The sequence below is a fragment of the Festucalex cinctus genome, chromosome 14 (assembly GCF_051991245.1).
Source record: "Festucalex cinctus isolate MCC-2025b chromosome 14, RoL_Fcin_1.0, whole genome shotgun sequence".
In the NCBI taxonomy this organism is placed as follows: domain Eukaryota; kingdom Metazoa; phylum Chordata; class Actinopteri; order Syngnathiformes; family Syngnathidae; genus Festucalex; species Festucalex cinctus.
Genome location: NC_135424.1, coordinates 137,568 through 154,693, shown reverse-complemented (window position 1 = coordinate 154,693; position 17,126 = coordinate 137,568). Strand labels below are relative to the sequence as shown.

General features: G+C 50.7%; 2 protein-coding genes across 10 annotated transcripts; one reads left to right on the top strand and one right to left on the bottom strand.

Annotated features, from left to right (window-relative positions):
• Positions 1-1,495: 1,495 nt before the first annotated feature.
• Positions 1,496-2,081, top strand: LOC144001005 (uncharacterized). The gene is made up of 3 exons (XM_077494892.1): positions 1,496-1,637; positions 1,712-1,807; positions 1,879-2,081. Exons 1-3 carry the CDS (start codon positions 1,592-1,594, stop codon positions 1,962-1,964), a joined length of 228 nt encoding a protein of 75 aa, XP_077351018.1. The 5' UTR covers positions 1,496-1,591; the 3' UTR covers positions 1,965-2,081.
• A 412-nt stretch (positions 2,082-2,493) lies between these two features.
• Positions 2,494-16,818, bottom strand: eml4 (EMAP like 4). Of its 9 annotated transcripts, none has more exons than XM_077494811.1 (25): positions 16,414-16,818; positions 13,236-13,406; positions 12,746-12,851; positions 12,373-12,543; positions 11,879-12,016; positions 11,278-11,303; positions 11,116-11,154; positions 10,720-10,843; positions 10,302-10,451; positions 10,154-10,223; positions 9,962-10,072; positions 9,803-9,898; positions 9,609-9,743; positions 9,390-9,522; positions 7,337-7,485; positions 7,139-7,264; positions 6,602-6,733; positions 6,469-6,536; positions 6,308-6,396; positions 5,067-5,164; positions 4,910-4,997; positions 4,731-4,829; positions 4,188-4,318; positions 3,831-4,116; positions 2,494-3,758 (listed from the first exon to the last, which is right to left on the bottom strand). In XM_077494811.1, exons 1-25 carry the CDS (start codon positions 16,439-16,441, stop codon positions 3,604-3,606), a joined length of 2,919 nt encoding a protein of 972 aa, XP_077350937.1. In that variant the 5' UTR covers positions 16,442-16,818; the 3' UTR covers positions 2,494-3,603. The 9 variants fall into 9 exon arrangements, with proteins under 9 accessions (XP_077350937.1, XP_077350938.1, XP_077350934.1 ...); XM_077494812.1 differs by having other exon boundaries at positions 2,494-3,734; XM_077494808.1 differs by having other exon boundaries at positions 2,494-4,116.
• Positions 16,819-17,126: the final 308 nt, after the last annotated feature.

Sequence of the window (17,126 nt, the reverse complement as noted above, 5' to 3'; positions counted from 1 at the left end):
CCGGCCGCTCGTTGTTGACGATGTTGCGTCAAAAATGCATTTATTAGCACTTTCATTTTGTTTTAATAGGGCGTGAAATTTTCTACAAAACGGCACCAGCCCTCGTCCTCCAAGTAGACAAGGTTTTTTTCATGGACATGTTGGGAAAAATGGATTTGTGGAAACGTGGAAGGCTTAACGGCAACAATCAAAACTTGCTTTCTTGTGTTCGATCCTTGTCACGTCTTCATCGTGTGACAGACTCAACAAGCAGCTTTTCTTTTCATTGCTTACCAACATCGCCCCCCTGTGCCAAAGTGCGGCACTGCAACTTTACTCCTTTTGGACGCCTCGAAAATGTCGCGAGGCATGTTATGTTATATGTTATGTTATGTTTTGTTTTGTTTTGTTATATGTTATGTTATATGTTATGTTATGTTTTGTTGTATGTTCTGTTCTGTTATGTTTTGTTATATGTTCTGTTCTGTTATGTTTTGTTATATGTTCTGTTATGTTTTGTTATATGTTCTGTTATGTTTTGTTATATGTTCTGTTATGTTTTGTTATATGTTCTGTTATGTTTTGTTATATGTTCTGTTATGTTTTGTTATATGTTCTGTTATGTTTTGTTATATGTTCTGTTATGTTTTGTTATATGTTCTGTTCTGTTATGTTTTGTTATATGTTCTGTTATGTTTTGTTATATGTTCTGTTCTGTTTTGTTATATGTTCTGTTATGCCAGGCGCTTTTGGCCTGAATGGCTTTTAAACTGGCCAGGCTTGGTCCGTAACACTTGGCTGAGAGTTTGAAAGAGTTACTTGACTGTGAGACTTTTTTTTTTTTTTTTAACAGCAAGAAGATCACATTTGGTCTCGAATGAATGTGATAACGTTATTATTTGTCATGCACAACCTTTAAAAACTCATTCAACACTGGCTGTTGGCTCGCCCGTTTTCTGGGTTTGGTCAGCAAACGGAGCCACGATTGGTTATTGGTTTGAACAGGTAGAGGGACGGAACCCGCTGGCCAAAAACTGGTCTTTGGGCGAGATGCAGCAGGTTCCTTGAGACGCCGTTGCGCTCATCTGGACCACACCTGAGTTGAGGCCAGCCTCAAGTTACTCGAGGTTCCCCCTCCTCTGACACACCTGATTGGTGAGCTGCTCGTTTGACTCAGGTGTGATGGAGGAGGGAGACCAGCTGGAAAAGAAGCTGGATGGGGGCACCCCTGCTCCAGATCATTTGCAGCTGGAACGGGCGAGGGGTCGACGAACTTCCGGTTGCCTTTTTCGGCACGAAAGGAAAAGCGGGTCACTTGATTTGGATGGAAAGCTCGCGGCTGTCGGACGCCAATTGCTTGCACAGCCAAGGTGGAATGGAAGGAATTGGTCGGGACCTTCCTTCTTTCCGTTCCTTCCTCGGCGTCGTGCATTTTGTGTCCGTGACGTCCACTTTGGAGGCCAATCTGACGAAAGGCGCCAATGATTAACATGAACGAAAGGTTAAACAAACACCAAGTGGACGCTGACCCGAGTCCGGCGCGTGCGCAGCGCAGCCAATAAATGTGGTCCGGTTTGAGGGACGGGCGCCATTTCCCACTTTGAGATCCGACATGAAGCTGTTCCTGTTCCTGCTGCTGTTGCTGTCCGTCTGCTCAGGTTTGTTGTCCTCGCCGACGACTTTCCCGCCTCGGAAACCTTCCCTCCAACGCGCCTCTTTTGCGTCCCGACAGCGCAATTTGACATCGAGTGTTTCGGCAAAGACCCGCTGGCGATGCTGCCGCCGACCCTGCGCTGCAGCGGCGCCAGGCAGCGCTGCTACACTAGAGGTCAAAGGTCACCATACGGCCGGACGCTTGAAGCAGACGTTTGACTTTTGTGCTTTTGCTCTGCCGCGCAGACAACGGCGAGAAAGGCTGCGCCACGCCGGACTTGTGCTCGCGGCCCGGATGGACGTGTTGCGACGGCGCCCTTTGCAACGCGTGACGGATGACGAACTACGCGCGTCAAAAACACAAAGTCACAAAATGGTTGTCAAGTCATCTGTCATGCAGTCACCACTTCAACCAAATCAATAAAGCCAGCTGCATCGCTTGACCGTCAGTTGACTCAGAAGGAAAATGCTGACATGTAATAATAATTAAATGTGTACATATTAAATAGAGTAAGTTGTGATGGGAAAATTAAGCTTAATTGGGAGATATGTGTGTGTAGATGCAATTTCCACTTGTATTTATCTTTAAACCAAGAGTGCCATGATTTATAGTAAGGGTTTAAAAAAAAAAAAAAAAAAAAGCCATGTCGTTCAAATCATTATTATTTTTTAAGGCATCATGTATATTAAGGCTTTTTTATTTTATTTTAAAAAGCCATGTATAGTAAGCTTAAACATGACTTTTTTTTTTTCTAAATTAAAAAGGGTAAAAAAAAAAAAAAGGTGCCACAGGAAGTCTCATCTCGCCTTCCATGCATGACGCAAACGTCAAGTCAACAAGAAGGAATTTTTGCACTTAACTTCCTTTTGAATTGGTTTATTGTATGAATGGGACCCGCATGACGATGGGATAAAACGGCGCCAGGAGGGCGGAGTCCGGACACAAGGCTGAAAACCGGGACGTCCGTCCTCCGTCCGTCCAGTCACATGACACGACACGTGTCCAACCACCCCAAGCAAGCTCACAGTGACAACAACAACGTTTTCCCAACAGAGACAATCAAATCAATGCACAATCAATATTTGGAGTTGTATCCATTTGATCAATCAGCACACGTCTTCCATGAGGACGGCTTGAACGAGATCAAAAGCCCCACCAGCGGCAAAAAGTACATTTGAGATTCCAAAGAAAAAAAGCACACAACATGCATCAAAATGAACAACAAAAGTCAAACTTTTAAGATTATTATACGGGGCCAGTGATGGTCGGGGTCCTGGCGGGGCCACCAAAACATGGCTCATGGTGGCCCCGAGACCAAAATGCCACAAGGGCACGCAAGAAAACGTTACAAGACGGACGAGGGCAACATCGGCGGCGGCTGGCGACACGAGCAACAAGTCGCTGGGCGGACAGACGGACAGTTGCAGACACCTGATAGGAGGAGGAGGAGGAGGAGGAGCCTGTCCTGCTGCGGTCGAGGCGCGGCGCCACGGAAGCGTCCGCGTTGACGTCCCGACCGACATCGCGGCCACGCCAAATTGAGCCATCCAGTTTGGGAAACAGCAAAAACAACGAGCGCTTAAGTTTGCCTCGCCCAGCGTGACTGACGTCAACGCGTCCCGAATCAAAAAGTGGGCGTTTCCCGGCATCTTGCCAAACGTGCGCCCCGCCCACTCAAAGGCGCATTTCACGTCAGCGTTCCGACAAAAAAGGCTTGAACGATCCCGACACCGTTTTCAAACTTCCTGGAATGTGGGAGGGAAAAGCCACTTGAGCACGACAAGGACAACACGCTAACTACACGCAAACCGCCGACCTTTGAACCCCGAACCTCATAAAAACGCCACGCAGGCCCGCCCGACCGGCTCGAGACAGCCGCGTGATCGGCGAGCGAAGCCGGACGACGATTTCCAAAAGTTTCAACCGACGAAGGAGCAGCCAACGTTCGCCGACCTCCGCGGCCCGCCGGCCTACGAGGGGGGCGGGCCCTCTTCGGCGCTGAGCGCGGATGCATCTTCGCCGCGCTCAAAACCGTCTTGGGGACTTTGGGAAGCGGGCGGTGCCGACTCTGGAGGAGGCGGGGTTAACTCTGAAGAGGGAGGCGGGGTTAACTCTGAAGAGGGAGGCGGGGTTAACTCTGAAGAGGGAGGCGGGGTTAACTCTGAAGAGGGAGGCGGGGTTAACTCCGAAGAGGGAGGCGGGGTTAACTCCGAAGAGGGAGGCGGGGTTAACTCCGAAGAGGGAGGCGGGGTTAACTTGGAGGAGGGAGGTGGGATTAACTCCAAGTCAGGAGGCGGGGTCGGGGTCTGTGCCGGCCCGTCGTCGGAGCGTCGCAAGGCGTGTCCGGCGTTGCTCTTGTCCAGCAGGCGCCACTGCAGGATGCTGGTGTCCTTGCCGCCGGTGGAGATGAGGTGGGCGTCGTCAAACAGGAAGCTGACGTTGGTCACGTGACTGCTGTGAGCGCTGTACTTGTGGCTGGGAGCCTGCCGGCCATCACAACAACACAACAAGACGTTAGCGGCGGCTTTTTTTTTTGGAGGGCGGTCTGTCTGACCTTGGCCGTGGCGCACGGGTACGAGAAGAGATGAACTTTGCAGAAGTCGTCGGCCACCGCCAGCACCTTCCTGCTGTGCGAGCGGATGACGGCGTTGATGTCGGTCCCGTCCGAGCCCTCCGGCCACACGCCTGCCGCGCGCACGCACAAACAAACAAAAGGCTTGAGGATGTTCCGGAAGGCAAAACTCACAGCTGAATTGCGGACTTGCAATTGCAAACAGGAAGTTAACAAAGTGAGGACGCAAGCAAGCTTGAATGAATGAAAGGTGAGGGTAAATTTGTGGCGGCCATTTTCGTCTCTAAGTCCAAAAACATGACTAAAATGGACTCTGTTTCAAAATGGCGGATAAACTGAACACGAGTGCCAAGCTGTTTGTTTTTTGTTGACTTTTTTTAGATGTGGCATTGTCGTCGCCTTCCTTCCTTTTGTCATGAAAGAATTTCGGGTCTTGTCACCTTCCTTGGGGGCGAGTGCAAACTGCCAAATGGATTTGATGTACTTATGACATGTGATGATGATGACGATGATGATGGTACTGACCAAAGACGTGGTATCCCAGAACGCAGGTGTAGGTGGCCCAGTCGATGTCTTTGCACTCGGAGCGATTTCGGATGTATTTGCATCCGTTTGGAACGTCCCCTAACGGAGAAGGAGAAACAAAGGTGAGAGTCGAGACGCCATGTTGGCGTGCGTGCGTGCGTGCGTGCGTGCTGACTGACAGTAGAGGATCTCGTAGTCGCCCGAGTTGGACATGATGAATTTATTGTCGGGCGACCAATCCAAGTGCGTGATGTAACTGGAGTGACCCTGCAGAACACCCATTGGACTGGTCAATCGGCCCCGCCCACACAATTCCTCCGTCAGCGTGGAACTTACCGAGCACTTTCCGTATCGGCTGTACTTGCGTCCTCGCTCCGCCACGTTGTACACGTAAATGAAGTTGTCGTGAGAGCCCACCGCCAGCAGGGCGCCGTCTAAGCACAACCAGTTGGAGCGCAGACGACATGTTGGACGCGATCGGTTGCATCAAATGGCTTTTTTCCATACTCTCCATGCATTGTGGTCTCTATCAAACCGCTTGAGTGAGCATCGATGTTCACTACTTTTCAGAGTGCATTGTGGGTCATTTTGAGCCCTACATTTTCACTCCCTGGATATTTGGACACCCCACTGACCTGTATACATTTTTTTTTTTTTATTGTCTGCCTGCTATCGGGTGACAAGAATTGATTTGAGATTTGACCACTGATCTTTATATATGACTGGATAGCCAATAGCCCAGACATGCCAGGACAAGCCATTGAAGTCACACGGCGGCCATATTGGTCCTCCCACCTCACGAGCAGACTCCTGTATATAAACAACACACTATACGTATATACACATGAGACATATACAGCTCAGAGGTGGCTGGAGGTGGGGGCGCTCACTATGTCTTAAATAAGTGTTTAAAAAAAACAAAAAACAAACAAGTGGCTGGTATGCGCTGCTTTGAAGACCCCCCCGTTTATTTATTTGTTTAAATCGCCCAGTTTCTTAGACCCCAATATTAGATTTGGCAAAGGCATCTTTTCTTGAATGACCCTTATAATTCTTTCGTCAAAAATATATACAAGCATATAACGTGTATGTAAGGCAAGTTGCAAAATGTCTGAAGTCTTCTTGTTTATGTTTAACAAACAAAAGATCAGAAATGATGCCGTTTCTACGAAGCACCGTTTCAAAGGTTCTCCAATTTGGATCCTGTAAATGTCAAGAAACGTTTCTTGGGAGGAGCAATATGGCTGCCTCGCCACCTCAAAAGTCTTGAGCTATTGGCTATCCACTCATATATAGAGATCAGTGATTGTGGGTCATTTTGAGTGCCCTACATTTTCACTCCCTGGACATTCGGACACCCCCACAAAATGGCGTCCGACACGGGTGCGCATTGGGACACAGCCCCCGTTTACTCCCCCCCCCCCCCCCCCCAATTTGAGGGCTTCTTTTCATATTGCCCAAAAGTGACATCATCCAAATCGCATCTTTCAAATCAAATTTTGGCCTCAAAAATCCAACAGGAAGGACGGGAAACGAGCATGGCTCCGCCCCCCCGGATGCCCTTCGACTCCACCCACCTACAGAGAAGCGCATGACGGACAGCTGCTCGTTGCCGTCTGTGTGGATGGCGACCAGGTCGGTGGTCTCGGCGTCCAGCACGAACCACCTGACACACACACGCGCGCATTAGCCCCGCCCACCGCGCCCGCCATCCTCGAGGACGGCCTCGAAGACTCACTTTCCCGAATGGGTTCCGATGGCGACCACTCCGCCGTCGGGATGAAAGTCGGCGCAGTGTCCATGTTCCTGGCCGAGGGGGCGCGGCTGTCAATCAATCAATCATCCGCACAGGAAGTGACATCATCACTCACCTCCACACTGCGACTCCACTGCAGCCGGTGACGTTCGGCGTTCCACAGGCACACCAGACGGTCCTGCGCGCACGTCAGGAACAAACTTTTGGACGGGTGAGACGCCAAACCCCACAGCTCGTCCGTGTGACCCTGAACGACAACCACACGCAATCGCACCGCTTCAAATTTTTGCGCCTCGCCGATGGAGCCGGATGAATGGAAAATAAAATCCGCTTCTGTCCGTGCACTTTTTTTTCCCTCTCCATTACGAGCTGTATATGTCTCATCTGTAAGTGTAGCGTAGTTGATACATGAGGTGGGACTAACAAGATGGCCGCCCTGTGATTTCAACTGACGTGTATGGATATCCAGTCACACATACAGGTCAACTGTGCCAGCCAAATGGCTTTTGGACTGCCATCAGGAAAGGCTCAAAATCTTTCAAAGGCAGCCGCCTGCTGGTGACTTTTGGTCACGACGTGTTTTTTCACCGGGACGTCGTCGTCGTGGCCGTTTGGCCAATGGGAAGGTGTGAAAGTGGTGGGCGGGCCTTACCTGAACTTCCACGGTGAATCCGTCGTGGAAGGTTCCACGCAGGATAAAGTTTCGCGACGTTCCCACCAGAAACTCGTCCGCCTTCCCTTCGGACACGGCCCGGATGCTTCCGTATTGCTCGGGAACCTTCGCAGACGCAAACACGCGGTCACAAAGACAAAACGACAAACACGTGCGCGTGCGCGGCGGCTGCTCCACCTCGACGTCGCGCTCGGCCCGGACCTGGTGGTCCCACAGGACCACCTTGCGGTCTTTCCCGCCTCCGCTCAGCACGGCGCCGCTCCTCATCTGGCACAGGCAGAACACGCTGCCCTCGTGACCTTTCACCTGCCGGCTGATCTGAAAGGCTGCGCAGCAAAACGCACGTTGACAAGGCGGCAACATCTCACGCTTGGCGGCAAGGTGGCGCCGCCCGCCGCCAATCACGTGCGCTCGCCATCAAATACAAAACGCAAAGTGCCGCTGTTGCTCGCAATTCCGACGCAACTGCAGCTTCTGACGCCACGCCTCTTACCTGAATGACTGGCAGCCATTTTGACAGAAGCAATTCCCTTCGCTGGCGGCCATTTGACTGCATTTGGACGGATTTTGCAAGGCCCGCCCACATAATATTGTCTTCTATTGCTATCCAAACCCAACCGAACCGACCAAAGTAAATCCATTTCCGTCCATTTACTCGACCGCTTATTCCTCACAAGGGTCGCGGGGGGTGCTGGAGCCTATCTCAGCTGGCTTTGGGCAGTAGTCGGGGTACACCCTCAACTGGTTGCCAGCCAATCGCAGGGCACACGGAGACAAACAAGCATCCGCACGCACAAGCACACCGACGGGACAATTGGGAGCATCCAAGTCACCTGCCACGCGCGTCTTTGGAATTGTGGGAGGAGAGCGGACGGAGTACCCGGAGAACAACCACGCGGGCACGGGGAGAACATGCAAACTCCACCCAAGAAGGCCGGAGCCTGGACTCCAACCCGAGTCCTCAGAACTGGGAGGCGGCCCTGCTAACCAGTCACCCACTATGTTACCCCCAAAGTAAATTTGAAAGAAAAATAGCATTAGAATATATTTACGTTTCATCAATATTCGCATGCTCACCAGACGCCTTTTTTTTTTTTTTTTTTGCATTCTCCATTCCGAAAAGACAACCCAAAGTCGCTCGCAGCCGAGACTCGCCGCACATTTGGAGGCGCTCCATTGGCGCCTTCCAAAAGCCAGCCGGCTCTTGTTTAAGCGTCGTCGCAAATGTTTCCAAGTGCAATTGCGCAACCATCGGAATGTTGTTGCTTTGCTTTCAAATCATTTCAAGGCAGAAGCAAAACACAAGCAAGCTAACTTCGGCTTGCACAAATGACAACAACTTCTCTTTTCTTTCCATTCTTTCTGGCAAAGCGGTGGGAATTGATTTTTGATTCCAAATGGTTTGATTGACAATGATTTCTGCTTTATTTTGTAGACGAGCAAATAATGGTCATTGGAGAGGTTTCCTCCGGCCACTAGGGGTCACTGGGGGATTAGGTTTGACACTGAGCCTGCGATTGGCTGGCGACCAGTTCAGGATGTACCTGTCGCCTATTGCCCCAAGCCCGTTGGGATAGGCTCCGGCACCCCCCGCGACCCTTGTGTGGAGTAAGCGGTCAAGAAAATGGATGGGTGGGTGGACGCTCGACTCCAGCCTGACCCGCTAATGCTAATTAGCATGCTACTCGTGGCAATTTCGTCCCTTAAACGAACGGCTATTTATACAAAACCATGTTTACTGAGAAGCATCTTAACATGACTCACCGCCATTTGTGCTTCCTATGCTGCAAAGAAAAGAAAAAAAACTCAACTTTTATTGATTTTATTGATTAGCATTTTTATCGTGACTTTTTCCTTCTACTCTCTAATGTGGCACTGTGAATCAGAATGCATGAAACCACACTGCCCCTAAGTGGCCAAATCAGGTACAACATTCCCAGTAAAGGCGCACGCACAGACAAGGGCAAGACAGTCGAAAAGAATTCAAATAAAACTGATTTTGGGACATTTAAAATCCATCCTGAATCATACTAAATGAGAATCATGTTTGTTTGGTTTGTTTTTTTGGCATAGCCAGAAAATACAAAACAAAAAATCAAGCCAAACTTGTTTTCGACTCAAGTTGTTGGTATGAAAATGTGAAGCTTTGATTTGGATCTTCGGGCCATCCGGCGGACATCCGGCGGACATCCGGCGGCCCTGGAACGTCCCCCCACCACGGTGTCCTCACCTCGCGGCCCTTTGCCGGACGTGTCGGCGGCGCTGCGGGTCCACACCAGCAGGACGCCTCCCGAGTCTCCCGTCAGAAGGTCCCCGTTGCTCAGGAAGGACAAACACTGGATGAACTTTGGCTTCTCGTATTTCTGCCACAAACGTTCAAGCGGCGAAACGAATCGGGCGCGTCAACGCGATTGTCGGAAAACGCCAATCGTCTCAAGCGCCAGCCTACCCCGAAGATGCCCTGTTTCCGAGCCAGCGAGTTTCCGGACCAGGCCCAGAAGAAGATGTGCGACTTCCCGCAGGTGATGATGGTGTTTGGCTCCGTGGGGTGGAAATCCACCACCAGGACCACGTCGGTGGTGGTCTGCAAAAGGTCACAAAAGGTGACGGGCGGCGCAAAAGCGGCCGGCCGGACGGACGCACCTTGATCTCAGCCATCTTGGACTTCTTCTGCCAGTCCCAAACGGTCAACATGTGGTCGTTGCAGTCGTCGATCACGCTCAGATGCTGACCCGAGTCCTGAAGCGACAAACGTCAGGCGAGCGGCGGACGGACGTCCCGACGCGGCGGCCCACCACTCACGGCTTTGGAGAAGGCCAAGCATCCGACGCCTCGCTCAAACGTTCCCACGCCGACGATCTGCAGCGTGCTCAGACTCACGCTGTCCCAAACGCGCACGTGCGGCGCCACCGCCTGCAAAACGGTAACAACGGCAAACGTGACGCAGGCTTGGGGTCCGCTTGTTGGGACGGCTCGGGCGCGGACGCAACTCACCCGTCCGTCTTTGTCCACGCCGGCAATTTGTCCGGTGGCGATGCGAATCTTGTCGGGATGAAGGGCCAGGCTTGCGAGAGGGAGAGCGCGAGACGTGAGACGCGAGGCGGCGGGGACGGCCGGCGGACGCGAGCCGCAGGCGCCTCACCACTTGACGCAGTCGGTGTGTCCCAGGTAGTGCCGCTGCGTTCGCTCGTGCTGGTCGAAGAGGACCACCACGCAGGCCACAAAGTAGACCATCTCGCCGGTGGGCAGCAGGCACACGTTGGCTCGGCAGTCGCGTCCTCGGTAGCCGTAGCTGAAGGCTCGGCCGTCAAGGAAGATGGCCGCCAGACGCGTCACGTCCGAGCCGACCGGCCGATCCGGCGCGCTCGCCAGCAATTCGCGTCGGCGCGCCACATCGGCCCGGACGTCACTTTGTCGGCCAACCGCACGCCGCGTTGCCTCACATTAGCCAAAAAAAGTGACTTTGTTGCCGTTTTGCAAAGAAAAAACCTTTGTCACATTGTGGCGGTTCTTCAGCTAATTCTTGCGAAGGCCAAAAGATGGCGAGCACAAAAGGATACGCCCACTCCAGCTTGAGCTTCTCGGCGGGAAGTTCTGTGCGCACGTCGTCGTACTTTTCCACGTCGGAGGGCAGGAACATGGTGATGGGACGTCCGCGCATGAACATCTTGATGTGGTTTCCCTCTGCGGCGACAACGCACACGCGCAAGTTGAGCGCACGTTCGCCGAGCGCTCCGTTGGAATGAGCGTGCGGCGGACGAGCTGAGCTGAGATGAGCGAGGCCAAGCAAAGCAAAAGTGAGGACGAGCCAACGACACGTACGCCTGCCGAAGAGTCCCCGTCGGCTGGCCGGCGCAAACGGGCAGGCGAGGCGCCGCACGCAGCCAGAGAAGAGAAACAAGGCGGCTCACTCACAAAGCGTTAGCATGCTAGCTAGCCGTCTGCTCGGCACTTACCCGCTTGGCTGTTTTTCTCCCGGGTGGACATTTTGGCTGCTTTGAGACAACGACATGATGGTCACTCAACAAACAAACAACAACAAGCGGCCGCCTTGCGCGAGGAAAATGTCACGTGACCGTGAGGAGGAGGTCTTGAGACAACATCAAGTGATTGATTACCTTGACTCACCACCACATCTTTGTGCCTAAAAAACAAACAAACAAACAAACATGCGTGATCATTTTCTTCTTGGAACCGAAAGAGCATTCAAGCAAATGTTTTTTGCTTGTTTTTTTGCTTCTTTCTGCTGCTGCTTGTTTGTGGTGCGGGTGTGCCACTAAGGTGGCGGGCAACACTTTTCACTGCGGATGCACAAGAGATGACAAAACGGGGCAAGTGGCGGCCATCTTGGGAGAAGAAAAAAAGAAAAGAAAAACAACATGGAGCGAGCACTCCAACGTATGACGGTGTATTAGGGCCACGTAGAAATATTTTTTTTAAGAGGGCGGGGGCAATATTCCAAGAAATAAACTCAAACATTTGTGAGTTGATGTCATATTTGTGAGAACAAAATGATCAACTTAGGAGAAAGCTCTCGTCTAATCGTTTGAGGATTGCTTGGTGGTTCCTGACAATATTTATCAAATCAAAAAGGCAGGATGGAAACGGATTCATTTTTCGTTTCAACTTTACTCGTCAACGCCAATCAGCTGAGACTTTTTCATGGACTTGCAGGCCATATTGGCACGTGCGTGTGTGCGTGCGTGCGTGCGTGCGTACCTGCCGTCAGCATTCTTCACCACTTTGGCAAGCAGTTTGGAGGTGGACGCCGCTTTCACCAACTTGCTTCGGTTGTCGTCAGACGTGTCCCAGGTGCTACTCTGCGAACGCTCCATGCCCGCGGAGCGCCTCTGACCCCTGGCGTGCACACGCACACACAACTGAGGGTCAACGAAGAGGAGGGGGAGCGCAGACAGGAAATGAACTGGCCGGTTAGTATCAGCGGGAGGCAACACCACAGGAAGTTCATGACAAGGCAGCGTTAGGAACAATCCCTCCCTCATAAGAGAGCGAGAGCGAGAGCGAGAGCGAGAAGTGGACGTCCAGCAGGTTAACTAGAAGCAGGCCCAGGTTATGCATCAACGGCTAAAAGGAGGACGGACGGACGGACGGACGGACGGTCGGAGGCATTAGTAGCAAGGTGGTCTTGTGAAGGGGGCCCGACATGACGAGCTCGCCCACAGCAGGAAGTGATGTCAGACAAGAAAGGAAACCTTTTGGGGGCCGCGTGACTTTTACTGGCGTCGCCCGGCTGGCTTCTCGATGAACTTTGGGGCTGGTGGGGGGGCGCGGGGGAGGAGGGAGGAGGTTCCTCCCGTTGCTGGATCTCCTCCATGGGACTCCTCCCAATGCCCGACGCCTCCTTTCTGGGATCGGCCGCTCCGCTGCGGACACACGCACGCACGGCTTCAACGTCTGGCGGACCCGCGCATACGTCAAGCGACTCCCGTCACATCACGTGACGTCACGTGACGTCATGCTGGCCTTACAATCATCCAAACGGAGTTTTCGCAAAGCGACGCTTGCAAAAAAAGTCATTTGGCAATGCCGGCCATCCGTCAACAATCAGCGGCGTTGCCGCGTTACCTCTTGGCGGTGGATGACAGCGTTTCCTTCCTGCTGACGGAGGCGGAGTCGCGCTTTCGTCCCGACGTTCCTCCGTTGGGGATGCACGAGTTGGACAAGGCGCCGCCTGCAGGAGGCAACACAAATTGCACCCCGTCAGCCACTTGCTCATCGTCGTCATGATGATGATGATGATGATGATGATGATGATGATTTGTTGGCCGTTTCCAAGATGTTCTGGCCGCTGTTGTGCCATCAGCAACTTTTGCTGGTCACACATTGTGGCCGTCGCAAGTACAGTCGCAATCAAAAGTTCACTTCAATTTGCCGCTTTTGTTCAATTCCTTTGCATTTGTTTACGTTACTTTGGCGTTGCTCGCATGTTCTCAAGAGGACATTGGAAACTGAAGCAACAGAGTGACTACTTTGACTTGTAAAACAAACTTGTTGATGTTGAGTAATTTGACTTGGACTCACAACTTGTCCCATGTGTTGCATCTGTCCGACGTACCTTTCCCCGCGTGCTGCTTCTTGGCGTCTTCCGCCGCGGCCAGTCGTCGAAGCACGTCGGCCAGCGCCGCTTTCATCACCGTCACTTCGTCTTCCTGCTGCTGCACGCGCAGCTCCAGCGCGCACAGCCGCTCGTTGACGTCCGACACGCTGGCGCCCGACATGCTGTCGTCTGCGACGCGGCGCAAAACAAAAACAAAACACGGCCTCAGCTCCCAGGGCGGGCGTAGCAAAAGGTTGAAGTTCATCCAACATGTCAACGTAACATATCAACATTAACAAATAGCGAGTCAAAGTTGAGAGAAAGAAAACCATCATTAGAAATGGTTTACATGTCCAAAGGGAGTAGGAAGAAGTTCAAAACTGGTCAAATCCTACCCCTTATTCTTGCCATCTTATTTCGACAGTAAATGAACACGTCACAATCATAGAAAACGTGCAATCATACTCGTGTGGACGAGCTCGCTTCAACACACGTACAATTGCCAATAGCGCATGTGCACGAACCCGCGCGGCGAACTTCATCGTACTGGCACATGCGACCCTCATCACCCTCACAATGCAATCAAAACAACATTTCAATTGTACCCGTTCACGTCTGATCCAAATAATACTCTTGAACTTTATTTTGGAACATTTTTTGAAACGCAACCATTGACTTGCATCTTTTCAGGTCATACCAAAACTATTCCACAAATGAACACCTCTTACAGAAACACACCTTTGCTTAATATTTGTTCTTGTTTTGTTTTTTTTTAATCCACACTTGTACCCCTCATCTCATAAAGACTGCGTCTAATTTCAAATAGCTTCTGAATACTGTGGCAGAGTAGATTGTTGTGTACTTTATACATTATTTGTGCTATTTTAAACTCAACTAAGTCATAACATTTCATTGTGTTTACTTTGTTAAATAGCGAATGTGTTGGTTCTCCATATTTTGATCGATTAATAATTCTTAAAAGTCTCAAAAGTCCACACACCCCATGCTTGGAGACCAGCTTATTTGAACAAGCAAAAACCGAGACCAAGATGAATCCGTCCCAAAGCGCTCACGTGACCTCCGACCTGCTTTGGCGTCCCAAGATGGCCGCCCTGTGACGTGATTCTCATTGGCTCACAGCAGACATCTCGCTAGCATCTTGTATGGACCACCGATGTCACAACTTTTCAAAGGGCTTTGTGGGTCCTTTTGGACATTTGGGACACCCCGACAAAATGGCGGGACCCCTTCATGCTTTGCTAATTTTACGCAGCTGTGGGCGATAACAAACAGGGGTGTCTAAACTACAGCCCGGGGGCCATTTGTGGCCCACTATCCTTTCTTTTTTTAATTCATTTTTAGCAGCCCACAAAATATGCTACACATAACTTTTGACATGGCCCACAATGCTATTTTCCAAAATCATGTGTCAGCTGACCAAAAAGTGGGAGAAAGAACAATACGGACTTCCGCTAATAAACGTCTCGACATTATATACAAAGACACAAATCAATTCACAGCTAAAATAGTGACACAATTTCAGATGATTGTGGAAAATCAACCATCCATTTTCTTAACCGCTTATTCTTTACAAGGGTCACCATGGGCGGGGTGCTGGAGCCTATTCCAGCCGGCTTCGGGGCAGTAGGTGGGGTTGTGGAAAAATCAAAATCACTCAATTTCACAAAAAAATTATCTTTTCCTTTGCATTGTTTTGGGTTCCATTTGTCAACATCATCACATGATAATCTCGTTTGCTGCTCAGCGGATTTATTCTGCTATCTTTCAAATCATAACAACAATAATAATCCCCAGCCAAATGCCCAATCACCTTTAACAGAAAGCCTCGACGTAGTAGATGTTCAAATAAACAATATTTAATTGAATGATTTCAAAGTGTTTAATAAGGTAAAGTCACAAAAAAAAAAAAAAAAAAAGTGTGTCTGTCGTCTTGATGTTTTTATGTATGCGGCTTTCAGATGAAAAAGTTTGGCCTGCGGAGGCAAAAAAATCTCAACTTGCTGGCACGTGCGAAGACGAGTTTGAATGCGATCGGATCGTTGTGACTGAAGCCAACCACGTTACCTGTTCCAAGCGGGTGTGACCACTTGCGCAACCCACTTGATCTCCATCATCTCATTTGCACCCACTGTCGGGAAAGATCACTTTTTTTTTTCAGCAGTTATAAGCCACAGTCCGGTTTTTGTGGGCAGGTAATGATTAATCTCGGTCTCATTTCTCAGATTACCAAAACCCGCCATTTAATAATAATAACTTGATACATATGTAAAAAGTGCTTGACATTTGAAATCAGATCTCAAAGTGCTGCACTGGGCACAACATGAAACTCAACAACAAAAGCAACATATTAAAAATCAGTCAAGAGTACATTTGAGCACAGGTGTGTAGACTTATGAAATCCAGCGTATCCACAAACGTATCACGCCGGCAGCGACGTGGTAAAACATCAGCTTTTATTTGCCATTGTTGAATTACAACCCTTTCCATTGACAATTCAATAACGTGCTTTATGAAATCATCACGAGAAGCCAGCTTATTATGCCAGGAATATGCGGGGCACCAAAACTTGCCTCATGGTGGCGCTGTGCGTATAAAAAGTCTGTCAAATACAGTCTGGCTAGCAACTGACCAACACAAGTTCCCAATCGCAAATCATGTGCAGCCCCACAAAGAGTCCAAAGTCACTTCTGAGTTGCTCTATCTAAGCCAGTGACGTTTAGTGACAGGCGGGCCAATTCAAAGCACTGCCACTAGATGGCAGAACTTCGGTCCAAACAGCCCGCGACCATGTGCACCTTACGACACGTCACCTCGGCTTTGGGGGAAGCTAAGAATGACGTCCATTTTGACCAAGCACGTATCAAATTATTATTATTATTTTCCATTCCGTGTTTGTTTTTCTTTTGACAAAAGAACGAGCGCCTCCCACGGGCCTTTAGCTGGACGACATAATAGGCTCGTGACGACAATCCACAAAGGAGGAAGTAGTTTCTGTTTACGTTTTTATGACGTCACCACCGAGCATGGCGTTTGTGGCGCACAAGTAGAAGACGCGCTCGTTTTGCACTGATGCAGCAGCCCAGAGGGGCGGAGGGGCGACTGTGCGAAGTCTTGGTGACACGTGGAAAGACGCACGCGCTCAGAGGCGGGAGCGACCTTTGACCCGCGGACTCACCCAAACTGCCGCCACCGAACGCGTCCATTTCCAGTCGAGCGATGCCGGAGGAGGCAGGCCTAGCCCGGCCCGAACCGGCCCAGCGGTCCTTTGTTCCTGCGTTCCGACTGGGGAAGGCGAGCGAGCGAGCGAGCGAGCGTGCCGCCGCCGATGCCTGCCTTCCGCTTTCCCCTTTCCGTTGGCGTTTCCCGGGCGTCCGAGCCGCGGCTCGCTACGTTCTCCGCGACGTGGAGCACGACGAGCCGCTCCCGTAGTAGCGCGGGCTTCGGCCGCCGAGAAAGGAAGGAAGGTCGGACGGACGAAAGCGAGCGTCTAAGCCGACGCGACGGAACCTCAGAACGGACGGACCGAGCGACGCTCACTCGCCCGCGCGCGCTTCCGACTCCGCCCGCGCACTCCGGGGAAGGAGCAAGAGGGGGAGGGGTTTTCAGGCTCGCAACGGAAGTCGCTTATTCGGCGGCGGCGCCCCCTGTTGGTCACATTCATATTTAATCGCCCATTTGGAGTTGTTTTTTTTATTTTTTGTAACTTTTTTTGAACAGTTTTAAACAAATGATACAAACAACTTGTCAGCCCTACACAAACACGTTATTAATACAGAAAATATCTAAATATTTTTTAAGCCTAAAGCCACATTATCAAGTTAATTAGAAACTTTTTTTTCTTTTATTTTGTTCACTATCATTATTACAGAAACCAAACAATACATTTTC